This window comes from Mrakia frigida (assembly GCF_051309035.1).
Source record: "Mrakia frigida strain ATCC 22029 unplaced genomic scaffold BDY24scaffold_17, whole genome shotgun sequence".
Lineage (NCBI taxonomy): Eukaryota > Fungi > Basidiomycota > Tremellomycetes > Cystofilobasidiales > Mrakiaceae > Mrakia > Mrakia frigida.
Window position 1 is genome coordinate 419304 of NW_027481264.1, and position 24349 is coordinate 443652.

The window sequence follows — 24349 nt, forward strand, 5'->3', positions numbered from 1 at the left end:
GCTGGCGGAAGCGTCGAAGCTCGAGAGAAAGCAAGGACTCCGCGCGTCGATCTCGACCCCGTTCCATTTCCTGTAGAAGGATCCGTCTGACCAGGCAGCCAAGACTCGAGCAAAGAATCAAATGTAGTATACGATGGGTCAAAAACAAAGTAGTAGAGTCTAATCCTGATCTTGAGTCGGTGCGAGAGCCATCAACGAAAAGGAGTCCGAGGTAGGGTCGCTCGCCATGTAGTCCTCCTTGACGATTCGGGCGACGTCCTTTAAGAAGACAACAGAAGAAATGTTAAATGCTGCTGTGAAGATGATCGAGTTGAAGGGTGGAAGCGGAAGAGAAGACGAGAATGAGAGGGAAGGAACGAGAGACGCCGCGAGAACTCACCGAAAGCAGATCGGTGCAGGGTCCGAGGTCGATTGGACCAGCTCTGTTTCCGTCGAGTTCGACTACTCGAAGAGAACCGTCCTTCCTGTTGAAGTTGAGAGATGCGCGAAGAACAAAGAGGAGACGAGGAGTCAGAGGAAGCAGACGACGCGTCTGGAGCTGCAACGGGCCAAAAGAAGACAGAACGTACCCTCTTCCTTGAACGAAGGCGATAAAGTGGAGGTTGGTACTGTGATCCTCTTCTCTAAGGAGAGTCTGACCTGCTGAGGAAGCGGACGTGTGCGCTCGAGCGAGAAGCGGCGAGGTCGAGAGAAGTTCCGTTCGAGCGGCTGGCGAGACCTCTGAAAACGAAACGAATGTCGAAGAACGATGGTCAGTTGTTATCAAGAAGAATTCGACGCACGAGGAGCTCATCTGAAGGTGTGGACTGACTTCTTGCCTCGTCGAAGAAGGAGTACAGGGGAGCGTCTGAGGGGATCTCAACGCCAGCGTTTCCAAGGGCATGAAGAAGACCCATGGTTCCACAAGCGTTTCCGATCTGATCCAACCACGAGTTGAAGGAGGGTCAGGGTCCAAATCAAGTATTATTGGGCCACGAAACGGGCAAAGAGATCGACTCACGGTCTGAGGAATCCACATCACATCCCCTTCCTCTCCTTTTCTGCTGTCCAGCACGATCTCTCCATTCTTCTCCGCTTCCTTGTTTCTGATGCTTCTCTCCTTGGTCGTGGGGAAGAGGAGAAGAACGGCCTTGACAGGCTGAGGGACGAAGGAGAGAAGGTCGGCGTCCAAGCCCCAGATATCGACGAAGGAGGAGTCCGTCGTAGGGAAACCCAGCGATTTGGCGTACGAGTTGAAGACTGCCCGAGCAAGGCAACCTCAGCATGCCTAGGAGTTCCGGAAGTAGGAGTTCAGATATGATATGATCTGATGCGCTCACCTTCGGGCGAAGACTCGAGAGGGATCCAGGAAGGGGACATCTGAGAGAAGGGGAGGAGGGAGGGGAGGGAGGAAACGTGGAGGTCAGCTCTCGTCCATCGCTCCTTCCTCCTTCGCGGTCCGGGAGCAGTAGTTCGCTCACATTTGAGGATGGAAGAAAGAGAGGAGAGCTGATTGAGGGATGGGAGGTGGAGATCTAAGCGAGATGAAGTTTGAAAGGAGATGGAAGACGTTGAAGGTCAAAAGGTGTTGAGCTTCGTCCCCTCGAATTGTCTCCCTCCTTGTGAGCTACATTTCGGCTGACAGCTTCGAGAAGTTATCAGAGAGCTTGTTCCAATAAGTACCGATGCGAGATGCCCTGGGAGAGCTTTTTAATAAATTTGCATCTGCCCCAGCTGAGCCGAAAGAAGGAGGAGGGTGCGAGCTCACCTCCAATTTCCTTCGACTCCCAAACCGCCATCCTCCTCCTTCGACGAAACATGGACGCTCTCAGGAGAAGGAACAAACAAGCATTGGACCAACAGACGGTGCAGCTTCCAGTCGTGAGTTCTTGCAGAGCATAAGAGTTGGAGACGAGGGGAGGAAGGGAAGGAAAGGTCAGACGGGAGGAGAAGGAAGGATGGTTGAGCTCAAAGCAAGAGCTGGGAGTCTTCTTTGACGGCTTCTCAAGCTGTTCTGTCTCATCCAAGATGACAAGGGGGTGCGCTCTAAATGAGGAGCTCCTTTGAATATCGCTGCGTCGTGCCTAGCTCGGTGGATTCTCACTTGACTTCTCTGGGAAGCCGAAGCTCACTTTCCTTCTTCCCCTCCCCTCCCTCCTCCTCTCTTCGACCAGGTTGCCTCCAAAAAACGAAAGACTCCTGCTTCCACGGAACCTTCGCAACCCATCGCCTCCACCTCTACCATTTCCAACAATCCTCCGTCCCTCGTACCCTCCAAGAAGCGAACCAAACTCATCCCCAGCTCCACCGTCCCTTCGACTTCGACTCTCGCCTCCTCCTCTTCTGCTGCCGCCCCTCGCCCGACCTCCGAAGCCGAAGCTGAGATCGAGAGGAAGAGAGCTAAGAAGGAGAGGAAATTGGCTAGACAGAAGAAGAGAGAGGCGAAGGAAGCCAAGAGGAAGGAGAAGGGGAAGGGCAAGGCTGTAGACCTCGAACCTCTTCCAGCTCCCATCCTCCCTCCTCCTCCCTCCGCCAAAGTCACCCTCGAACCCACCTCCTCTCGCCTGTCTCTTCAACTGGAAGCTCTGGAACGACTCAAGAAACCCGTCAAAGTCGTAAAGCCTCGAAAGGCTCCCGTCGTCAAGAAGAAGGAAACCAAAGTCGCGAGAGCCTCGTCCTCCTCTTCCTCGTCGGTTCCCAAACCTCTCGGAGCCGAAGCAACAGAAGAGAGCTGCGACGTCATCACCGCTTTTCTCAAAAACAAGGACGATCCCAGAGCCATCGAGAGCCTTCCCAAACTGGTCACCGAGGCGGATCATCACGCTATCTTGACCAGCAAGTACATCTCTGCGACGGATCTGAACAAGTTGGCGACGTCGATGGGTGAGTCTGAGCGCACGTTTGACTGGATCCAGTCTTGCTTATCTTCGAGATAGGTGCTAGTCTTCTTGGGAAGTCGTGGAGAAGAGGTCGAAAGCGAGTTGAGGACGAACGCGTCGAAACGAGACACCGAGCTGAACTGACCTCCTTCTTTTTCTCGCACCTCTTCGAAAACAGGTCTGAAGTTCAAGAAGGGAGTGTTCAATCAAACAGAGGAGTCTCTGATCAAAGGGGCTATCGAGAAGTACAAGCAGGTTCGTTCTTCGCAGATTATTTCGCTCGCGGTGTTCGTTCTTTGGTCGCTCATCTTTGTTTCCCCACCTCGTCGTCTGCTCTATTTAGGTCCATGGTCTCAACGAGGACAAAATTGTGGAGATTGTTTTCTCGAAGGGTAGGAAGGAGAGAGGAGATCACCCTACCTTTTTCCAGGAGATCAGTTCGTTCTCTTTCCCTCCTCTCCCGCTCTCATTTCCTCCATGAACCTGACCTCTTCGATCTGTTCCTCTCCTCTTTCACAGCTCAAGCTCTCCCGGATCGACCAATCATCGCCGTCTACCATCATCTTCGAAGACTGTATCATCCGATGAAGGGTCAAGGTCCCTGGTCGAAGGAAGAAGATGACAAGCTGAGAGCGTGCGTTCCTCGACTCTTCCTCGTCCAGTTTTCAACGAGATGGCTCGTTTCAGTTGACTCCGAAGATGACTGACGAGACCATTCTCTTTCCTTTAGCGGGATTCTCACGGTCGGAGCGAAGTGGGAGCTTCTCGAACCCATCGTTGGACGATCCGCCTTCGACTGTCGAGATCGATTTAGAAACCACATCGACGGTAACGACGGTTCAAGGAAGAAAGGTAAGTGTCTTCTACTATCTCGCCCACTGCCCGCCTTCGTCAGTCTGCTTGCTGGAAAAGAGAAACCAGAGACTGATCGGTTTGCTCGTTCGACGCTCGTTTTCCACAGGTACCTGGAGTCTCGAGGAGGAGGACCAGCTCTCCAACATCGTCAACGAGATGACGCATGGAGGAGGAATAGGAGATGATACGGGAGACGAAGCCGAGGTCTACTGGTCCGTTGTCTCCGAGAAGATGGGGTTCGCTCGAGGTCGATCTCAGTGTAGACAAAAGTGGTTCGTTCGAAGTCTCCTTATCTCAGTCACTGCCTGCTCGTTTCGAGCTTATCTTCTTCTGGCTTCTTAGGGTCGACATGGGAGGAGTTCAAGTCAAGCCGAACGGGAAAGACTTCACGTCGACCGACGCGTACATCCTCGCTCAGAAGTGAGTCGAGCTCCTCGTCGATTCCTCCGCAATCCCTCCTGATCCTCTCCTCCTTCTTCCTCATAGGCTCAAGAAACTCAACGTCGAAACCGAAAAGGACGTCGTCTGGTACGACCTTCGCGACGCCAACTGGGTATGCTCTCGTTTCTTGTACGATCCGTTCGACATCAGAACGTTTGCTGACCTCTTCTTCTTCTTCACCTTGTGTGCTCTGCAGAAGGAATGGTCCGGACCCCAACTTCTCGCTGCTTTCAGCTCCCTCAGGAAGAAGCTCTGGCACTACAAGGAGCTCAGCGTTCGTTCTTTCCTCGACGCTGCTGGGCTTGCTCGTGTTCTTCTTCGCTGACTCCCTTTGTCGCCTTTCCAACATGCTGTCTCGAATTTCCAGTACCGACGTTCGTCCCTTTCTGCAGTCTCCAGCTCTCCCTCCCCTCCCGACGAGCTCAAAACCCAAGCTGACGACTCTTCCCCTCCCTTCCTCTCCCTCTCCCTCTCCCTTCCCTCTCTTTCAGAGGTCGTCGCCGGTCTTGTCAAAGCCTATCCCAAACCCACCGACCCCGATGCTCCCCCCATTCCTAGCTCCAAACCAGTCGCCAAAAGCAAGGAGATGATCGAGGACTCAGAGTCAGTCGCGTCTCGTCTTCCGCTCTCTCTTCTTCGTTCCCTCTTTGCTGACCTGCTCGTCCCCCTCTTTTCTCTTCTCACAGCGACGAATAAACCTTCTTGATTTCGATGATTCTTCAGTAGCAGCAGCAGCACTTTTCTCTTCGCTTCCTCTATTAGTTTACACCCTTCTTTCGTCGTCTCCCTCTCCTTCGTTCTCTTTTCCTTCCCCTTTGCTTTCATCCCGTCTTTCTCGTTGTTGAACGCAACTGCGTATAATAAGTCCATCGTAATCGAACGTTGGGTGGGTCGTTAAGTAAAGAGAAAGAAAGCGAGAGAGAGAGACGTGCAAGAGAGACCGGGAACCATAAAAAAAAGCGGAAACGTGAAGGGTAGCAAGAGGTTCAGAAAGGGTCGTAAGTAGAGGGTTGATTGGCTCTAAATAGGAAAATAACAAGGAGGGAACACAAGCAAGAGGAGAAAGCAACGAGAAAGGGCAAGCAAAAGCAACGAGGAGAAAGCAAAACGAGAGAACGAAAGTCGACGCGTCTTCGAATCAACCCTCCATCGCCTTCACCTCCCCCCTTCCACCTCCAGCCTGAACAACCAAGAAACTCGCACTGGGTCCAGCTACGACCACCGCGGTCGTCACATCTCCCAACGTCTTCCTCATCTCCGCTCCCGTCGAAGGCAACGTATGTCCCTGACTGGCCAAGATTGAAGTCACCTCCTCGGAGTGGCAAGGGAACCCTTCTGCGAATCGTCGTTTTCGTCCGGTGATAACGATGAGGGATTTGTTGGCGTTGCTGTTGCTGGCGTTGGGGTTGGGGGAAGAAGAAGTCGAGGTGGTGGTAGAGGAGGACGAAGCGAGTTGCTGAGCTTGTTGAACGACGGCGGAGAGGGGTTTGGCAGCGTGGAGGATGTGGAAGGTCATCCTGTTGCCTGTGAGCGGGGCGGTGGTGGCTGGGGAGGAGAAGTGGGTCCAGGCGAGGTTGTCGGCAGCTGTGGAGTCGAGGTTAGATTCGAGGATGGGGAGGGAGTTGGCCTAAAGTACGAAGAAAAGCGAAAGTCAGCTCGGGTTTCGAATCGACGCGTCGAAGAGAAGAATGGAACGAACAGCTCTTCCAATCGTCATCTGGTTCTTGATCATCGCAGCTTCATGATCCTTCGCATCCGCTCCGTTGGAAGACGAAGGCGTGAGAGGTTCATCGGAACTGACTTGGTCCTTGACGATTCGAACGACGGTAGCGGTGACTCCTGAGGATCGACACATCTGGGACGCGATGGAGAGAGCGAGCCGATCGTCTGCTCCTCCGAAGAAGACGACGAGGAGATGCTGGCCTTGGGTTTCGCTGATATCGGGGTGGTTAACTCCTCGGTGGACGAAGAGGGCGACCTTGAGAGAAGGAAAGGAGAGGAGAGGTCAGAGACGCGTCTTCGTCTTCGAACGAGGCGAAGAAGAGACTCACATCCTGAGTGCATTCCGCAAAGACCTGTCGAAGGAAGTGCGAGTAGAGAGGCGACGAAGCTGCGATTCCCGATCCGAAGAGAGCGTCGAAAGGGTTGGTAGTGATGGCAGCCGTTGAGATCTCGGTGGTTGATCCCTCGTCGAAGGTTGAACCGCTGGTGGGGAGACTCCAAGGGATGATGACCATTTCGGATTCGGAAGAGTGTGAGAGGACGCTCGAGACGAAGGAATCTTGAGGGACGACGGCGAGGAAGGGAACGACAGAGGTTTGGTTGAGGTGACCGAACTGAAAGAACGAACGAAAGAGCGTCGAAAGTCAGCTCAACGATTCGTCTCAAAGACGAAGAACGATGCGACTCACAGTCCTGAACACCTGTGTAACATTATCCCTCCTCAGAATATCCTCCGATGAAGCACTCGCCATCACCGCCGACATCCTCCCCGTCAACTCAATCAACCTCAACGCGTCCACGTCCATCGCCTCCTGAGGCTTCTCCGCAATGCTCGACACGCTCGACTTGGAATCCGGACTTGGTTTCTTTGGCTGAAGGAGCTGAATGATGGTCATGATGGCTGGGACGTGCTCCATTCGGTTGAGGACGACGAGAACCTTGGTGGTGAGGAAGCGAACTCCGTTGGTCGAGGAAGGTCCTGGGACGACGCCGACGGACTTTCGACCCGCTCGGTTGGCAGCGAGTGATTCTCGGTACTTGGCCGGGTAGCAGAGGAGAGTGAGGGGAGTGGTCTGGAGGTGAAGGCGGAGGAGAAAAGCGGGAGATTAGAGCGAGTCGTGGAGGAGTGAGAAGAGGCGAGAGAGAAAGACGCACGACGACGGTAAGGATGACGGCCATGAAGACGAACATCGAGAACACTCGAGAGTCAAGGATCCCAGCCGAGAGACCAACGTTGAGCACGATCAATTCGACGAGACTGAAGCAAACGTAAACATTCGAATCAGCGCTGTACTCCCTCCCACTCTACGAGAAACGTAGACTCACCCTTTGCAACTCATCAGTGTACCAACAGCCATGCTCTCTCGGATCCCGAACCTGTTGAGACGAGCCGCTCCAGCGCAACCCAGGAATTTGCCGATGAAGGCGACGAAGCAGAGGAGGACCGTATATCCCCAAGCTGAAGAAGGAGGAGAACCCAGGTCAGCGAGGTGGTTTGGTGAGAGAAGGAAGGAGGTGGTGGCTCACTGATTCCGTTGTCGAGAAGACCCAAATTGGTTTTGAGACCGGAGACTGAAGAGGGAGAAGGAAAGGAGAGGAAGCAGAGTCAGCGATGAGCTCGATCTCCTCGACGTGTTCGAAGGCAATAGAAACTCACGAGTGAAGTACTGGAAGAGGAGAGAGAAGGGGAAGATCAGCCCGAGTCTGACGTGGACGAAAGAGGTCGAGAGCAACTCACGAGAGGAAGGAACAAGATCGTCACGATATCCTCGATCTTCGAGACGAGAGCGATGGCGAACCCTCCTTCGTGAGGGATAGCGAAAGCAGCGATGAACCCTCCAAAGATAGCGTGAACTCCGATGATGTCGGTGACGAAGGCGGAGGCGAAGACAAGGAAGAGAGTCAAGGTCCTTGAAAAACGAAATGGAGAGGGTCAGGACGCGTCGCGACGAGAAGAGTCTCGAGAAGGAGACGAAAGAGAGACAGACTCACATCATGAAAGGAGTAGGATGTCCATTCTCGATCGATCCCGTCTTGATAGCGAGGTAGTAGAAGATCTTCCTAAGCGGCCAACAGCAGATCTGGGCGAGGCGAAGAAGAGGAACGAAGAAGGAAAGTCAGTCGACGACGCTCCGACTCGAAAGTTCGATTCGATCCGAGACTGTACTCACGATAGTCCACCCGATAGCGCAAAGCAAGATGTACACAGCGTTGACTCCAGATCCGCTTCCTCCAGCGGACGCGTTGACGAGAGCGACGGTCAGAGCGAGCAGGACCCAACCGACAACATCGTTTCCGACTCCAGCTGAGAGAACGACGATTCCGACGGTGGTATCGAGGAGCTTGAGCTCGGTGAGGATTCGACAGAGGACGGGGAAGGCGGTGATGGACATGGCTGAGGTGAGAGGACGGAAAACAGCAGGAGAGAGTCAGTTTGTGTAGGGACGGGAGAGTAGGGACGAAGAAGAGAGAAACGAGAACGAACCAGTTCCAACGAAGAGCAAGAAGTGTCCGAACGAGACTGAATCTGTATCGATGAACTTGTTGTAGATGGGAACAGCGATCTGGAGGAAAAAAAGGTCTAGGGGGTCAGCGAGGAGCGAGAAAGAGGGAGGAACAAGAAGAGGGAAAGGGCGAAACTCACAGCAGCTCCGAACCCAAAGGGCAGGATCATACCAGCCGCCGAGATCGTCACAGCAGCTCTGGCGTTCCTCTTCACGACTGAGACGTCGACCTCCAGTCCAACGATGAAGAGGAAGAGGATCAAACCTAAGCGAAAGGCAACGAGAAGGTCAGCTCTCGATCCACCGCGTCGCCGCCGAGCGAACCGTGCCTCCTCGTTCCTCCCCTCTTCTCCTTCCCCTCCCTCTCACTCTCGAACCTTCTACTCACCGATTGTAGAAACCAAGTTCAAGTACGACAAGCTCTCAACTGGGAAGATCCTCCTCGAAAAGTTTGGTATTCTTCCAAGAACCGTTGGCCCGAGCAGGATTCCTCCTATGACTTCTGCGATGACCTGTTCCAGAAATCCACCAACATCAGCTTCAGCTTTGATCTCCACGAGCGTCCCTGCGCAGTGTTCGCACTGACCTTGGGTTGTCGAAGCTTAGCGAACAGCAGGGAGAGGACTTGAGTGACGGCGAGGATCAGGCACAGCTGAGAGGCGACGGAACGAGGACGAGGCGGGCAAGGGAGCAGAAAAAAGATCAGTTTCTAGCGTTGACTCTTCTACACTAGCTTCAGAGAGGTAGACTTACCTGGATGATGAACAGGGTGATGGGCTGAGCGCGAACGAAGCAACGAACGTAATCAAGGGAAGGGACGGAAACAAGGTCAGCTCGAACCTCACAGAGCCCAGCCCCTTCAACTCTCCCAGCTTCCCTCCTTCTCTCCCTCCTCTTCGAGGATACACGAAGACTCACGTTGGCAGCATTGAAATGAGTAGGGTTCGATCCACCTATCACTCCACTCTAATCGAATCCGAAACGAAAGGGGATCAGCGAATCGTTCTTGCGAGCTCGTTCCCTCCTCGGCTCCTCCTCCTCTCCCTCGTTGCCCCTTCTTCTCCAGACTTGAACTTACCTGATCCGTGGTAACGGTAGCTCTCTTCATGTTGATGATCTCATGAACGTATTCCATCGTTCGTCGTCGTCGTTGAAGCTCTTTTGAGAGGAAGCGGAGGGAAGAGGAGAGGAGGAGGAGGCCGTTGGAGGTCAGACTTCGATTTCGTTCGTTCCTTCTCCTTTTTCGAAGAGGAGAACTGCGAATCCAGGGCAGCGACAAGAGTAAACTCACTAAGGAAAGGTCAGGTGATAGTGGTTAGGAAAGGAAAGAGGTTCCTGGTTGTAATTTCTTGGGAGAAACGGAAAGGAACGAGAGAGAGAGAGGGGAGATTGCTGAGAGAGTTGGTCCCTGATCGAGAGAGACGAGGAGAGAGGTCTCTGCTGAGCTTTGAAGCCGATCTAGGGAAGAAGAGGACCGAGTGGAGACGAACGCGAACGGGAGTAGTTGGATGGGAGGGTGTGGTTGTGGTGAGCGTTAGGAAATGAGAACAACAAGAACGAGAGGTCGAATCGGTCGAGGCGGCGTCGCGGGGCAGTTTGGGTTCACTCTCCCTTCTTTTTCTGAGACCTTGTTTTTTCAGTGAGCCTGAGAAACAAGGAACGAAGCGTTTGCCTTCTTTCGCTCTGCTTCAGCGTTGGGGTTTCTTCTGCTAGAACGTGGTGAGTTGGTCGCCGTCCAGCCCGTGAGACGATCAGCAGCCCCGCGTCCCTCCTCCTTCTCTTTCGAACGAGCTCGTCAATACGAGCCAAAGAGAAAGAGAAAGCAGTTTGGTATGATCGTCAAGAGAAAGAGAAAGTGAGAAAGAGAAAAGTAAGGTACGCGTCGAAAAGGGTGGGCTAAAAATCTAGAAGAAGGAACGAGAGGGAGGAGAGAGAGAGAGAGATCAAGACGACGTCTTCTTCTTCTCGTCAACGACTGCTGGAGGTGATGGGGCTGATGGAGCGAACGAACATGGAACAAAGAGTAAAGTCAGCGATGGGCTCGAGAAAGAAGTCGAGCAAGAAGCTAGATGGACGGCGAAGACGACGAACAGAAAGACTCACCTTCCGACGCGTCCTCCTCCTCCTCCTCAGTCTTCCCAACGACCAACCCCTTCACCCCCTCCACAACCTTCTCCAACGCACTCTCCCTCTCCTCCTCCTCAGCGACATCCTCCTTCTCCTCAACAATCTCCTCCTTCTCCGTCTCGCTCTCGGCCTCCTCAACCTCCTCGAACACCTCCTCCTCCTCCTCCTCGACCTCCTCTCCTCTCTCCCTCCTCAGCACCTCCTCCCACCCTTCCTCAAACATCTCCATCTCCCCCTCCACCCCAGGATCCGCAATCGCCTTCGCTACCTTCCCCTTCCCCTCCTTGACCAAGGACTCCTTCCAGGCTTGAACGACGGAAGAGGTCTGGGAGGGAGCGTAGGTTCGAGCGAGGAAGGCTGCTTCGGGGATTCGGTCGGTGGAGAGGAGGAGTTGGATGCATGGGGTGACGTCCCCGAGTTGGAGGTAGGCGGCGAAGGCAATGTTGTGGAGGGATTTGGCGACTGTTGGAAGGGAGGGAAGGGGAGGAAGAGGGGAGGAGGGAGGGAAGACGCGTCAGTTTGACGAAGAGGGAAAGGGATCTTGAACGACTCCGAAACGAAACGAAGCAAAAAACAGTCTCGTTCGAGGGATGAGAGAAGAGCTGTATCACTCACGAGCCGTCTCCGCCAACCACTCCGTCCCCTTCCTATCCCCAATCGACGTGTAGATCAAAAGCAACGCTCCGTAATCCCCAGCCTTCTTGAAGCACTCCTCGGCGAGATCGATCTTCCAAGCGGCGAGAGCCTTGTCCCCAACGACCTTCCACTTGGGTTCGGATCCGACGTCCGGACTGGATCGAGCGAGGTCCAACGCGGTCTCGAGGTCGTCGAGCTGGATGGCGAGGTCGAACTTGTGATCCGGGTCGGTGGAGACTTCGAGGGCGAGTTCCTTGAGATCTGGGTGGGTGCGATGTTATTGAGAGGGAGGGAGAGAGGCAGTTGAGGAGAGAGGAAAGAAAGGTCAGCGATACGAAACGAAGACGCCGGCTCTTCGAAGACGGGCGACGGAAAGAAAGGACGAGGAAAACGAGACACGAACCCTGAGTCTCCAAGAACCTAGCGACTCGGTTTCTCTGATCGGAAGGAACGCTGGGAAGGATCTGCTTGGCCGTATCCATGTCTCCTCGAAGAATGGCGGTCTGGTAGTCGATGAGGGAGATGGACAGGGAGTAGCTGAAGACGTTGACGTCCTTGTCGGCGAGGTAGATCTTGTTCTGGGAAGGAAGGTAACCGAGGAGGTACATGTTGCTGTGGAAGGGAAGAGATGGAAAGGTCGAGGTCAGCGAGAGAGAATCGATTGAGGAGAGTAAGAGACGAGAGAACTCACTTGTCGAAGTGGTTGATGGTGTGAGATTGATCTCCGATGAGGTAGCTGAGCTTGTTGCTAGCGGTGGTGTAGATGAAGCAGTCTCCGACCCACTTGGAGGTCTTGACACTATAGTCGAAGCAATTTGAATCAGTTTCGAGTGAACGAAGACGAAGAGCGAAACCGAAAAGAAGACGAACCTCTCCGAGATCTCAGCGACGAGCTCGAAAGCCTCCTCGACTCCCTCGTCGGTGATCTCGACTCCAGACTCGAGAGCGGCGTTGTAGGCATCTCGGTCGAACTTGAGAAGGTAGAAGGAGTCGTCTCCAGTGATGGCGACGAGGTTGCCGTTGGCGGACCAGGTGATCTGAACGAAGGGAGACGCGACGAGATCGAACGAATGATCAGTACGTGTCTCTCTCATCGCCCCAAGCTCTACGGAAAGTCCGAGATGGAAAAATAAAGACTCACCTCGTTGGCATCGACCTCGATCCTCCTGACGACCGCTCCAGTCTCCCAATCCCAGAAGATCACGAAACCGTTTCCTCGAGCTCCCAACAGCACACCTCCGTGGATTCCCTCGACAGCCCACCCGCTTCCAGACTTGATGAGTCCAGCTCTCTCCTTGAAGTTCCTGTAGACTCGCACACGAGACTTTCCCTCCTGAACGGCGTAGGTGTTAGAGTCGAGAGCCCAAGCGAACGAGGTTCCGGTTCCGAAAGCTTTGTTTCGCCAGGCGAGGGAGGTGTAGACGATGTACTCTCCATCTCCACAGACGGTGACGAATCTAGTGATGATTGATGAAAGAAGGGAAAGGGAAAGGGAAGGTCGAGGTCAGCAATTGAGACTAGAGAGAAACGCGTCGAAGCGACGACGAAAGAGGAATCGTTGACGAACCGTCCGTTGGGAGAGTGCTGAAGGGACTGAGGGTAGACCTCGGTACTTCCGAGCTCTCGAACAGACACAGGGAGTCGTTCTCCGTCGGGACCACCCTCGATGGACTGAACCGACGAGGTGAGGATCTCGGTGTTTCTGGCGAAGACGATCTTTCCAGCCGAGTCCATCGAGACGGAAGGCTCCTCTCGTCCGAGCTGTGATAAAACAGCAAGTACACGGCAAGGAGGTCAGCTCTGTGAAACTCTTCGTCCATCGCCGATATCGTCGCGTCGGTACACGTATAGACGAGCTTGAACGAACCTTGACGACGACAACTCCCTCATCGTACCCGATCGCAACCTCGTTTCCATGCTTCTTGTAAGCAGCACACCATGCCCTTTCCAGACCGTAGCTGAGAGTGTTCTCGAGCCTGTACGTAGCCGAGTGCCAAATTTTGACGGTACCGTCCTCGGAACCGGAGATGATGATGGGAAGAGAGGGATGGAAGAGGGCGAAGGAGACGTTTCCGGTGTGAGATTCGAGGACCTGGACGCAGGATTTGGAGTGGTAGTCCCAGATCTTGATAGTTCTATGAGACGAGATGTATAGAGACATGTTGTTAGCTTCGTCGAACGAGGTATAGAGTCCAAAAGAAAGACGGAACGAACCGATCGTCTCCCGTCGTGATCATGTACGGTTTGTCTCCTCCGTGGTAGTATTCGACGTAGTTGACTCCCTTCTCGTGAGCGTCGAGAGAGAAGTTGGCAGTAGCGTTTCCTAGAGACCAGACCTTGACGGTGTGGTCGAGACAGGCGGAGGCGAAGGTGTTCGAGTCCTTCGGGTTGATGGCGAGGGCCCTGAAACGAAAGACAAGTCAGCTGGCGGTCCTACAAGAGAAAAATTGATGAGACTTCGAGTCCGGTCGTTACATTATATAATGACCGTGTCCTTCGAAGACCTGAGTGCACTTCCAGTTCTGATCCCAGTCCCAGCATTTGACGGTCATGTCGTCGCTCCCGGTGAGGATGAGAGGGAGAGTCGGATGGACGACCAAACACCTCATGTAGTCTGAGTGAGATTCGAACGAGGTGATCTTCTCCCCAGTGTTGTAGTTGTAGCAGCGAAGTTGGAAGTCGTCCGAACCTGCAAGGGAAAGAGAGATCAGTTTGAGCTTGGACGAGCGAAGGGAAGGAAGGAGCGAGCTCACCAGTCACGAACCACGATTTCCTAGCTATGAAGGCGATAGCTCGAACAGGAACATCTGTGATGTCGAACGATCGAACCAGTTGACTAGTCTCGTAGTTCCAGATAGCGGCTGTTCCGTTGTAGAGACCGCTGGAAGGGAAGCGATGGATCAAAAGGAAGGAGTCAGTCAAGCTCGAGCAGAGGTCTCGAGGGAACGCGAAGACGACCTACGTGATAACGAGAGGCTCTGTAGGATGGAAGTCGACCGACTTGACCCTGTCCGAGCGAGAATAGAGACATCGCTGCAGGAGGAGAACAGTGGAACCGAAGGAGGAGGGAATGAAAGTCAGCGCGCCAGCTCATGCTTCTTCTTGCTCTCGAGCTACAAGCAACGACGAAACTAACTTTGACATCCAGTTGGAGAGGCTGTCAAAGAGGTAAAAGGAAAGAGAATCAGCGAGGAGAAAAAAGGAAGCGGGAGGGAGCAGCGAGCTCACCATCTTCGGAGAAAGAAGGAGGGGAGGGAAGGTCGAGATGGGCGTTTGAATGCAGCGAGATCAAGCAGCGATTCCAAAGGCTTACCGAATCCTAATGGAACAGCTGCGGGTCACCATCTCTTTGTTTTTGTTGACTTTTCTCGATTTTCTGAGCTGTGAAGCACGTTGAGTTCGATCTCCAAGCAAAGAACGAAGGTTTTCGCGTCGTCAAGGGAAAAGCGAGGCCTGTCCTCGTCGGCTCGTCCTCGCTGTTCTTTCCTCCTTCCATCCACGATGGTCCACAAACTCCCCCCCGTCGAAGCTCGAGAACTCTCCGAAGAAGAACATCGCGTCCCCTACCCCTTTGTGGCTTCCCAAGCAGATCTACGAGCTCACAATATCCCGCTCAATTGGAGGGATCTCTGCTCGGGGTCAGCTCCTCCTCTTCCTTCCCCCTTCCCGTCCTATACTCCCTCGCTGACTCGTTTCTTCTACTCTACAGACACTTCATCCCTCTGAGGCAGTGCCAGCTGCAAACCTACCATGTGCCTTGGAAGTGCCATGCTGAGAAGTGAGTAGCTTGAAGACGGGGAGACTGGAGGAGGCGGGTGGGGCGTGAGGGAGCGAGATGCGGGGATCTCGAGGGATTCAGACGGTTCTTGAGAGCTGTAGAGTTCTCTGGTAAAGAAGTTTGGGAGGAAAGCAAGCTCAGAAGTCATACTTTGATGTGGTCGAGGTATGAGTTGGACTTTTGGTGAAGGAGAGGGAAGGAAGGGAGGACAGGGAGCTCAACGGATCAGACCGGCGAGCTCCCTCTTCCTTTGAGCTTCATCGTTGCGATCCAGCAGAACGCAATCATGTTGTCGAGCTCTTCTGATAGCTCGTGAGCCATGTAGCTGACTGTTTTTACCCTTGCTTTGTGTTTTCGCCTTTAGGTCCAGATGGGAGATGTGAGCTCTTCCTTTCCCTCCCTCCGAACCAAGCTCATCTCATTCTCCTCCTCTCCTTTCCTCCTACCTCGTCTCCCTCAGCTGCGAGTACAAAGAGTCAGTTCAGTGTCGTCACTCCCTTCTGCGATCCTCATCAAGTCCTCCTCACTCGCTCCCTCTCTCCTCTCCGCTGACCTCCCTCTTTCCCTCCCTCCTCTGTCCCTCAGCTTCCTTCGTCGAATGAGAAAAGCAACTCGACTCAGAGAAGAAGCTCGCATCAACGGGACAGGTCCCGTTACTCGAATCGACCAGCAGCTATGGATGACATCGTGAGCAGAACCTCCACAGTTTCTTTCCTCTTCACAGATGGACGACGACGACGAGCTGACTTCTCACTCGCTTCTCCGACTGGGTAAAGGGAGCTGCTGGACATCTACGCAAACCAGGACCCTACGCCTGGCCCGGATGGACCTTACGATTACGTCCCTTTGCCCAAGAAGGGAGCAGCAGCGAAGTGAGGAGGGAGGTTTTGGTTTCTTTTTTTTGTTGGTCGTTCGCTTTCCTTTCGTTCCTTTTCCTTCCTTTTGGCTGGTTCTTCTTTTTACGACGATTTTGATGGTTCTCTCTTGGTTTTGACTTCGTTCGTATTCTGTCGCTGGAAGACGGGGCGCACTGCCTGTTCGAAGAAGTCGACGCTGAGACGATCGCTTTCTCGAGTCGACGATCTTGAAACCACTGACTCTCACTCTCGCTTTCGCAAACTCGAACGAACAAGATGGTCAGCGAAGAGAAGCAACGCCTTACATCTGATTCTTCAGCTCGTCTTCGTGAAGTAAGAGTCCATCGTAATCGTTAAAAAAGCAGCGTCCTCGTCTCGTCTCGTTTCGTCCTCGTCCTTCCATCCCACCTCCTCCTTCCTTCCTTCCTCAAAACAGCTCCTTCAGCGCAGAAGCGTACTTCTGGGGTAGATGGCAACTGAAAGACGAAAGCAACGAAGAGCAAGACGAGTCAGCCTTGTCCTCTCAATCTTCTTGTCTCGTCGCGTCGACCTCGAAACGGAGAGAACGCTACGAAATTACTCACCTCAACATCGCCGGATCAAACACAATCTCACTAAAAACCTTCTCGGGTTTCTCGACCTTGAACACCCGCATCGTCCTCGTGGGCGGAAGAGGGAGGAGGGACGAAGAGGCGAGCGTGTCGGGATGGAGGTCGTTGGGTTGAAGAAGGAGGTACGTCGTTCCGGCTGGGTAGAGGTGTTGGGACTGCATTTGAGCTGAGAGGGTTTTTCGGAGGGATAGGAACTGAGGGAAAGAACAAAATTGTATCAGTCTCGCAGAGAAGAGCGAAGAGAAAGACGACGAGAAAGACTCACGAAATCCTCCTCCTCCTGTCTCTGACCCAAATCGATCCATCTTCCCTTCCCGCCGAGCTTGAACCTTCCCATCCGACCCAGAAGACCGTCGACTCCTCCTTCCTCGGGCTTGGACTTGAGAGCGTGGTTCAACCAGTCCGAGACGGCTCGAAGGTCTCGAATCGAGCCGAGGGAGAGGCGAGAGACGAGATCGTAGGAGAGTTCGATAGAGGTGATGAGGTTTCGGGAAAGGAGTGAGAGGGAAGAGGATGTGATACACCTAAAGAGAGAGAGGCCAGTCAGCCCGAGACGAGGCGAGGAGCTCAGTCGAACGACCCTCCCCTTTCCCGACGTCACGGTTCCCGAAAACAAAAGGGGAACTCGGGGAGGGAAGATGGAAAGAACGACGACTCACGGGCAGGCGAACGCCCACACCTTCACCTTCCTTCCCAAAGGCAACCCAGACTCCAAGCTCGTCTCACAGCTATCCACATCCGCCCACAACAGTCCCAACAGCCCTCCCACTCCAGCTCCCAGAGAATGACCGCAAATGACGAGCTCATACCCTTCGTTCCCTTCCAACGCAGCCTTCACAGCAGCGTGAACCTTCCCTCCCTCCCTTCCCATCTTCTGGGCGAGAAGGAGCATCCCCGAATGGACGTGGTACGATTTGGGTTTCCCTTCTGTGCCGGAAGAAGACGACGAAGACGACGAGGAGGAGGTTTGAGGTTCGAAGTCGGACGCATCGCAGGTGAGATCAATAGCGAGCTCGTTGAGCGACATGGTTCCTCGGATGGCGAGAACGACGGTGTTGCGGGTATGATCTGTGAGGACCCAGAACCGAGGGAGACCTCCGTGAGCTTGAAGAGCAGCGACGGAGAGTTTGGGAGGAGTGGAAGACGACGCGTCGGACGGAGTGTTGATCTCGGCGAAGTGCTCGACTGGGGACGAGGATGAAAAAGTAATGAGGCGAGTGAGAGTCAGAGGTTTGTCTGCAAATGCGCATCCGAGAGGTTTCAATACTCACAGATGTGTTGGTCGTGCTTCCCGAAGATCGTCGAGAAGAAACCATGTGCGACATCCTTCTCCAGCTTCGTTTCGACCTCGACTGCCACCTCCGGCTGATCCTTCTCCTTCGAAGGATCCTGATGAAATGCTGCTTCTTCGTCGATGGCCTTCTCCACTACGACGACGAGCTCCGCTTCGGCTGATGTTGCTGTTGACGGCGACGACGTCTTCTTCTCCTTCTTTGGGATCGCAATTCCGAAGAAGAGCATCCCAGCTCCTCCGTACGATCCGAGACAGATGTTGGCGTATCGAAGGACGTCGGAACGGAAGTCGGAAGGGGGAGTTGGAGGTGGAAGAGGGGAAGACGACGACGTGGAGGTTGGGATCGGACGCGAGGAGGAGGAAGGACTTGACGAGCTTGGGTGACCGAGTTCTGCTGTGATGACCGTCGCGTCTAGACTTCCATTCGAGCCGTGGACCTCCTCGGTCTTCGTAATGAGGACCTCTTGCTCGATATCGACGTCCTTCTCGTTCTGTGACGCCCTCCTCTCCCCATCGAGGGGATCCTGATTCGTCCCTGCCCAATCCCTCTCCACGTTGACTTCCTTTAGCCCCTCCAACATCCTTCCATCTGCCCATCGACCAGTCACTCCCTGGAGGGCTCCCCAAGCTCCCAGTGCCTTCAGGACGCTCATGAACGAGTACTCCAGGCCGGGAGGCAGTCTCTCGCGCTGCTCGTCGTCGAGAACCTCCCTCTGGACCAAAGAGACGAACGCTCCGAGCGAGAAGTCCGATTCGGTGGATGATCCAAAGATCGAATGGGCGACGTTGGCTGCTGCTGAGAGGGAGGTAGCGGTGATGGATTGGGAAAGAAGGAGGGGAGTGATGGCGAGGGTGTCGATGACATCCCAGGAGGAGGAAGTGAGGGAGGAGAGAAGAAGGGAGGCTGGACCACCGGTGAAGGAAGTTTGAGGAGTTGTGAGGGAAAGAGTATGGTCCAAGACGGTTCCAGCGACGGTGGCGAGACTTCCTGTAACTGCTCGAGCGATTCCAAGCTGTAGGAGGCGGAAAGAAGGAGTCAGGTGGGGGAGTTCACAACGAACGGGTTGGGGAAGAGGGAAGACTGACTCCAAAACGAGTTCCTGTGATTGCTAGACCTATTCCAGCGGATGCGACGTGAGAAGAGAGAGCTATTGAGTCCTTGATATCCATTCTAGGCTAAGAAGCATGGATCTGTGGTGGTCGTTACGTTCCAAACTCGGAGGGAGGTTGAGCTCACCTCGAAGCTCGAAGCGAGTTTCGGAAGCCACGCCTCCCCTCTTCAAACCCCCACGACCTCTTTCTTTACCTTTTCTCAACTTCTGCAGTCTCTCAGCATGGGACTGCTCACAATCATCAGGAAGAACAGGTTCAAAGAGAAGGAAATGAGGATCCTCTTCCTGTGAGTTCCTCGTCCTCCCAAGCTCACTTCCCTCCTCCTTCCCTCTTCTTCTTCTTTCCCATGCTCGAGACTAACGGCAGCTGCGTTTCTGACCTTTCAGCGGCCTCGACAACGCTGGGAAGACTACTATCCTCAAGAAGATGAACGGAGAGGATATCAGGACCGTCAGTCCAACGCTGGGGTTCGAGATCAAGACGTTTGCTCACAAAGGGTGAGCTCGACTTTCCTTCCTTTCCCCTCGTTCTCCTCGCCCATCGCTTCCCCTAGAGCCCCAGCAGCTGATTAAGCTCATCTCTCTATGCTTCCAGATACACTCTCAACGTTTGTGAGTGAAGATTTTTTCCAAGCTGTCTTCGAACGAGCTCACCGACCTCTTCTCCTCTTCGACCTTCTCTCCCACAGGGGACGTCGGAGGTCAGCGAACCCTTCGTCCGTATTGGAGGAACTATTTCGAGCAAACAGATGCAGTCGTATGGGTGGTTGATTCTGGAGATCGCTTACGGATGGAGGACTGCAAGAGGGAGCTCGAGAGTCTGCTCGTGGAAGATGTGAGCTCGACCCTTTCCTTCTCTTCCTTCGCGTCGAGCTCACCATTGCTTCTTTGGCCGCTTATCGTTCTTCGCCGCTCTCAGCGACTCGCAGGAGCTACGCTGCTCATCTTCGCCAACAAGCAAGATGTACGGAACTCGATGTCGTCGGCGGAGATCAAGGAGGTCAGTCAGATGGACTTTCAAAGACAGGATGAGCTCGAGCTGATCCCCTCTTCTCTTCTTTCGACCCAGGCTCTCGACCTGCCTTCGATAAAATCGCATCGTTGGAGGATTCAACCTTGCTCAGCTGTGACTGGAGAGAACTTGGTCGAAGGCTTGGATTGGGTGGTGAATGATGTGGCTGGAAGGTATGTCTCTGTGCTGCCCTCCCTCCTCTTCGACGCGTGAAGCTGATCGCCTTCCGTCCAATTCCCTAGGCTCTACTACGGTATCTCTGGAGGACCGCCTACTGCGGAGCTCGAAGTCGAACCATCTGTAGTACCGATAGCTTGACGGACAGGATCCAGGACGATTCCGACGACTTTATTTCATGAACGCTACGACCTTTCTTTCTTGTAAGTTTTAAGAGCAGTCGAGCTTGCATCGAGAACTCACTCGCTCCTGATGATCCCACCGTGGAAGCACTATGTACCTTCAAGCCTCCCAAGCATCTACGAAGGCAGATCTGGTTGGGTCGTGACGATTCAGCCACGACTTTTCCACGCGTCGACCCTCAAACAAGCTCTGGATTACCTGAAGTGAGTCTCACTTTCATTCCACCTTATCGCGATAGAGAGCTTTTCATCTCCCAGAAACATCTCCGAGCGTATCATTCGTACTCTTTCTGACATTTTTTCTCCCTTTCACCACCTTCCTGAGAGGCTGACGATCTCGCGTCCTCTGAAACGCGTCGACGAAACACACCCCCCTTCTCCTGCCTGATCTCTCAACTCCGACAGAGAGACCAGGATCTGCAGGGGGGTACGACGCGTGTTTCTTTCCACGTCGCACATCTTCTTGTTTCAACCAGTTCCTTCTCCGACACCCCTATAGCTCGAAAGCATAAAAAACTGGAAGCCGGATCTCTCTCCGCCGCTGACCCCCATCATCTTCCTCCTTCTCTCTTCCCTCTCCCTTAGTCCGAACTCTCTTTCCTCTCCCCCTTCCCCCCTCGTCAGTCCTTCAAAAGTACTCTCCACGCCCACACGGCCATCACCTTCCTTCTCTTTACCATCCAACAACCTCAACAAACAACTCCATCGATCTTCGTCTCACACCTCACGCCATGATCTTGCCCTCCCTCTCCCTTCTCCTCGCCTCATCTCTCGTCTCTGCTCTTCCCATTCAACGGCGAGCTGCCCTTCCTCGTCTCGGTGGAGTCAACATCGCCGGTCTAGACTTCGGGATGACGACCTGGGGGTGGTCTGGAAACTTCGTTGCTCCTGACGTTTCGCAGAGTGAGTTTCTTCCCTCACCCTTCCCTCACCTCTCCTCTTCGTGTTGCGACCTCTGACACATCTTCCGCCCTACCCTTTCACATTTCAGTCGCTCACTTCGCAGCGTGAGTCTCGCTTGCTTTTTTCGATCTGAAACGAAGGAGGGCGTTTGTTCGGGGGTGCGCCTTCAGTTTCTCGATCTGACACTTTCCTCCTGTTCCCTTTTACATCTCGTCCCTGTTTCCTTTCAACCCCTCCAACTCTCACCTAGTCTCGGAGCCAATGCTTTCCGAATCCCCTTCGGTTGGCAGTACCTCCAGCCTACCCTCGGAGGAGAGCTCGACGCGTCTTTCGCGTACGTTCAAGCACTCTTGCTCTTCCTTTCTCCCTCGTATCCTCACTGAAACTTCCTCTGTTGATTACTCAGTGCTACTCTCGATACCTACGTCCAAGCTGGTCTCAAGACTGGAGGCTACGTGATCCTTGACCTCAACTGTAGATTCGTCGTTTCTTTCGCGTTCTGCCTTCCTCTCGGAGCTCGAGCAAGTTCTTGGACTTCGAGTTGACCTTCTTCCTCACTCGGTTCTATCCAACAGACGCTCGACTGAACAGTGGTGTCGTTGGAGTCGATGGACCTTCCAACGCGCAGGTTCGTTACGTTTTGATTCGTTGCAAAGGATCGCACGACTCGACGCTGACCTTTCTCCTCTGTTCTTGCTCCTCAAAGTTCGCCGACCTCTGGTCTAGGCTCGCTAAGAAGTACGCTTCGCAGCCTAACGTCATCTTCGGACTGATGAACGAGCCTCGTTCGTTCTTCCCGCTTCGAGTTCTCTCCAGTTTTGAGATCTCGACTGACGCGTCGCCCTTTCCTCTCGTTCTTGCAACAGATGATCTCGCCAACTTCGGATCTTTCGTCACATCTCTCCAAGCCGCTGTCACCGCTATTCGAGCCGCCGGAGCTACATCTCAGTCAATTCTCCTCCCCGGAAACGACTGGACCCACGCCGCGTCAATGATCTCCACCAGCGGCCCTCAACTTGTCACCATCAAGGACACCACTTCTGACTCTTCTCGACTCCTCATCGACATTCACCAGGTTTGTTCTGAATCTTTCTCCCCGATTCGTAAACAGAGCGGTACGGGACGCTCTCGAACTCGAGCTGACCATCGGCTCTGCTCCTGCTCGCTCTTCTTCTTCCAGTACCTCGACTCTGACGGATCAGGAACCAGCACTACCTGCACTACCGACAGTCGGTGTCCTTTTCACAGTTCTTCTTCTCGACTGCGCTCGTTACTGACCTCACCTTTCCTCGCTCCCGTTCCATTCTCTGGCTATCTAGACGTCGCTCTCGTTCGTCCTTCTTCATCATCCTCGAATCCCTCGCGTTTTCTGACCAGGATGTCTTTCTTCTTTCAGTTCACCCAACTCAGCACTTGGCTCGCGTCCGTCGGACGTCAGGCTATCGTCTCGGAGACTGGAGCTGGAAACAACGCTGGTTGCATCACTGCTTTCGGATCTCAGCTCAAGTACATCGCCGCCAACCCTTCAACCTTCGCTGGGTTCACTGTCTGGAGTGTGAGTCATCTTGTAAAAGAGAGATGAAAGGTCGACGCTGATCTGGGTTTTTGATTCTTGCCGCCGACGATTCGCACATCAGGCTGGAGCATTCTCCACTTCCTACGAGCTCTCGATTGTGTGCGTTCGAATCATCTCATATCTCTGTTCGTAAACCTCGAGCTGACTTCGACCTTTTTTCCAGCCCCAACGCTGATGGATCCGACAGTAAGTTGGATAAGGTTGCTCTCTTCAAGCTCGAAGAGTTCTTGCTCACGTCGCTTCGGTTCGCTCTTCTTTTCAGACGAGCTCGTCAAACAAGCCATCCAGCCCTACTTCCCTGGATCTTCTCCCGCCACTACCACTGCCGCTGCCGTAACCTCGTAAGTTCCATCGAACGATCCCATCTCGTCGGGAAGATCCCTTTCCTGACGCGTCGTCGATCATGTTCTCCTTTCAGAGCCGCCGCCACCACGTCCGTCAAGCCCACCACCTCCTTGATCGCAGCCATTACTCTCATCAAGACCTCGGCGGTTGTAACCTCGTAAGTTCGCCCGTCTTTGCTAAACAAGAACAGAACTGACGACACATCGCTACTCTCGTCTCAGCGCCGCTCCCACCACCACCTCCGTCGTCGTTACTTCGGCTGCTCCCACTCCCACCATCTCTAGCACCACCGTCGAGCCCACTTCTACCTCCCTCGCTCCCGCCACTACCTCGGCCGCTCCTCCGGCCGAGACGCCCAAGGTTTCTTCTTCCATCGAGCCCATCGTTACTCCCTCCTCCACCAGTGCCTCCATCGAGGCTCCGGTCTCTACCACCGTTGCTCTTGAGCCTACCTTCAGCTCTGTCGAGGTCATTACCTCCTCAGCTGTCGAGAGCGTTGCTCCCACTGGCTTCGTCGTCCTCCGGCCTCGCTTCCCATCTTTCGACGCGTCGTTTTCTCGAACTACGCTGATTCCTTCTCATCCCTCCTTCAGAACTCTCACCCTCACTTCCACCGTCACTGAGATCGTCGCTCCTACCACCGCTACCTCCTCCGCTACCTCCCCAGTCGCGACTGGATCCTCTCCCGACCTCGGACTGCAAACCTACACTGGTCACCTCGGAGACATCTACGCCATTCCCGTTACTGGTGAGTCTCCACCTTTGAACCTTTCCTTCGATCTCCATCGCTGACATCATCTCCGTCCTATCCAGTCGGAGGACGAGGCTACCTGATTGGCGACGAGTCCGTTTCATCTGGAGAGCTCTACACCGCTCTCTCGAAGTCCTGCGACAAGCAGCACAACCTCTGCGCCAACGCGGCAAACCAAGGTCGAAACCTCGTCTACTCTGTCGGGGATTGTGACGCCCAGAACAACGGTTCGTCCGTTCTTCTTTTCGCCTTTGACGCGTCTCGTCGTTCCTGACTTCCGGCTCTCTTTCTTCCTCAGTCTGCAAGGCCGCTATCTCGGTCTAAAAGCCGACTCGATCTTCTTAAATGCTCTCTCTCTCTCTCCTCATTTTTGTTTCCGTCCCTCAATCAAGTCGCTAGAAGCGGCTGGTCTTCGTCTCCGGGTCGAGACGAGGACCGTCTCCTCTATTAAGGGCTTGAAGTCCTGTCGCTCTCTCTTTTCAGATGTCAAAATCGCATTTGTTTTTGCTTCACTGAGATCTTCCATTACTGTCCTCGGTCAGGGTCAAGATGGAGAAGGGAGAGATTGGGCGTGAAGAGATCTAAGGAAAGGGGTCAAATTCGAGCTC

The 24349-nt window shown here is 53.9% G+C and overlaps 8 protein-coding genes across 8 annotated transcripts; 4 read left to right on the forward strand and 4 right to left on the reverse strand.

Annotated features, from left to right (window-relative positions):
* Window positions 1–65: 65 nt before the first annotated feature.
* BDY24DRAFT_390627 (ubiquitin carboxyl-terminal hydrolase) lies at window positions 66–1560 on the reverse strand. Its single transcript, XM_076640690.1, has 7 exons — window positions 1461–1560; window positions 1320–1359; window positions 1001–1239; window positions 812–917; window positions 570–720; window positions 380–464; window positions 66–258 (listed from the first exon to the last, which is right to left on the reverse strand). Exons 2-7 carry the CDS (start codon window positions 1357–1359, stop codon window positions 160–162), a joined length of 720 nt encoding a protein of 239 aa, XP_076496278.1. The 5' UTR covers window positions 1461–1560; the 3' UTR covers window positions 66–159.
* Window positions 1561–1679: 119 nt separating this feature from the next.
* BDY24DRAFT_390630 (uncharacterized protein) lies at window positions 1680–4863 on the forward strand. Its single transcript, XM_076640691.1, has 12 exons — window positions 1680–1860; window positions 2154–2862; window positions 3037–3113; window positions 3202–3295; window positions 3378–3492; window positions 3589–3710; window positions 3820–3985; window positions 4056–4133; window positions 4200–4266; window positions 4351–4528; window positions 4646–4757; window positions 4841–4863. Exons 1-10 carry the CDS (start codon window positions 1798–1800, stop codon window positions 4477–4479), a joined length of 1620 nt encoding a protein of 539 aa, XP_076496279.1. The 5' UTR covers window positions 1680–1797; the 3' UTR covers window positions 4480–4528; window positions 4646–4757; window positions 4841–4863.
* Window positions 4864–4994: 131 nt separating this feature from the next.
* Window positions 4995–9916, reverse strand: BDY24DRAFT_390640 (Sodium/hydrogen exchanger family-domain-containing protein). The gene is made up of 19 exons (XM_076640692.1): window positions 9672–9916; window positions 9459–9538; window positions 9299–9346; window positions 9134–9157; window positions 8967–9032; window positions 8769–8892; window positions 8521–8645; window positions 8362–8440; window positions 8048–8271; window positions 7869–7957; window positions 7615–7786; window positions 7534–7543; window positions 7404–7448; window positions 7203–7335; window positions 7032–7134; window positions 6566–6949; window positions 6206–6490; window positions 5854–6132; window positions 4995–5781 (listed from the first exon to the last, which is right to left on the reverse strand). Exons 2-19 carry the CDS (start codon window positions 9513–9515, stop codon window positions 5293–5295), a joined length of 2736 nt encoding a protein of 911 aa, XP_076496280.1. The 5' UTR covers window positions 9516–9538; window positions 9672–9916; the 3' UTR covers window positions 4995–5292.
* Window positions 9917–10196: 280 nt separating this feature from the next.
* SEC27 (coatomer subunit beta') lies at window positions 10197–14415 on the reverse strand. The gene is made up of 15 exons (XM_076637892.1): window positions 14372–14415; window positions 14280–14300; window positions 14106–14176; window positions 13897–14024; window positions 13619–13832; window positions 13358–13546; window positions 13011–13278; window positions 12711–12904; window positions 12285–12600; window positions 12014–12180; window positions 11835–11942; window positions 11547–11755; window positions 11123–11404; window positions 10484–10969; window positions 10197–10373 (listed from the first exon to the last, which is right to left on the reverse strand). The coding sequence occupies exons 1-15, from the start codon at window positions 14372–14374 to the stop codon at window positions 10324–10326; spliced, it is 2706 nt and encodes a 901-aa protein (XP_076496281.1). The 5' UTR covers window positions 14375–14415; the 3' UTR covers window positions 10197–10323.
* Window positions 14416–14643: 228 nt separating this feature from the next.
* On the forward strand, window positions 14644–15915 carry BDY24DRAFT_390647 (NADH dehydrogenase [ubiquinone] 1 beta subcomplex subunit 7; the record flags this gene model as incomplete). The annotated part of the gene is made up of 6 exons (XM_076640693.1): window positions 14644–14781; window positions 14853–14921; window positions 15286–15300; window positions 15382–15396; window positions 15507–15608; window positions 15698–15915. Coding segments are annotated over 6 exons (439 nt in total), but the record flags the coding sequence as incomplete, so codon positions are not given.
* Window positions 15916–16104: 189 nt separating this feature from the next.
* Window positions 16105–18972, reverse strand: BDY24DRAFT_390649 (uncharacterized protein). The gene is made up of 6 exons (XM_076640694.1): window positions 18770–18972; window positions 17661–18696; window positions 17049–17574; window positions 16655–16913; window positions 16363–16583; window positions 16105–16254 (listed from the first exon to the last, which is right to left on the reverse strand). Exons 1-6 carry the CDS (start codon window positions 18851–18853, stop codon window positions 16206–16208), a joined length of 2175 nt encoding a protein of 724 aa, XP_076496283.1. The 5' UTR covers window positions 18854–18972; the 3' UTR covers window positions 16105–16205.
* Window position 18973: 1 nt separating this feature from the next.
* BDY24DRAFT_390652 (ADP-ribosylation factor-like protein 2) lies at window positions 18974–20181 on the forward strand. The gene is made up of 7 exons (XM_076640695.1): window positions 18974–19082; window positions 19183–19293; window positions 19391–19407; window positions 19485–19630; window positions 19715–19795; window positions 19865–19980; window positions 20050–20181. The coding sequence occupies exons 1-7, from the start codon at window positions 19018–19020 to the stop codon at window positions 20123–20125; spliced, it is 612 nt and encodes a 203-aa protein (XP_076496284.1). The 5' UTR covers window positions 18974–19017; the 3' UTR covers window positions 20126–20181.
* Window positions 20182–20714: 533 nt separating this feature from the next.
* On the forward strand, window positions 20715–24253 carry BDY24DRAFT_390655 (glycoside hydrolase superfamily). Its single transcript, XM_076640696.1, has 17 exons — window positions 20715–21069; window positions 21158–21173; window positions 21320–21403; window positions 21476–21543; window positions 21645–21697; window positions 21776–21854; window positions 21936–22144; window positions 22250–22298; window positions 22389–22399; window positions 22466–22624; window positions 22707–22744; window positions 22809–22831; window positions 22908–22986; window positions 23064–23147; window positions 23212–23738; window positions 23804–23968; window positions 24040–24253. Exons 1-17 carry the CDS (start codon window positions 20898–20900, stop codon window positions 24063–24065), a joined length of 1842 nt encoding a protein of 613 aa, XP_076496285.1. The 5' UTR covers window positions 20715–20897; the 3' UTR covers window positions 24066–24253.
* Window positions 24254–24349: the final 96 nt, after the last annotated feature.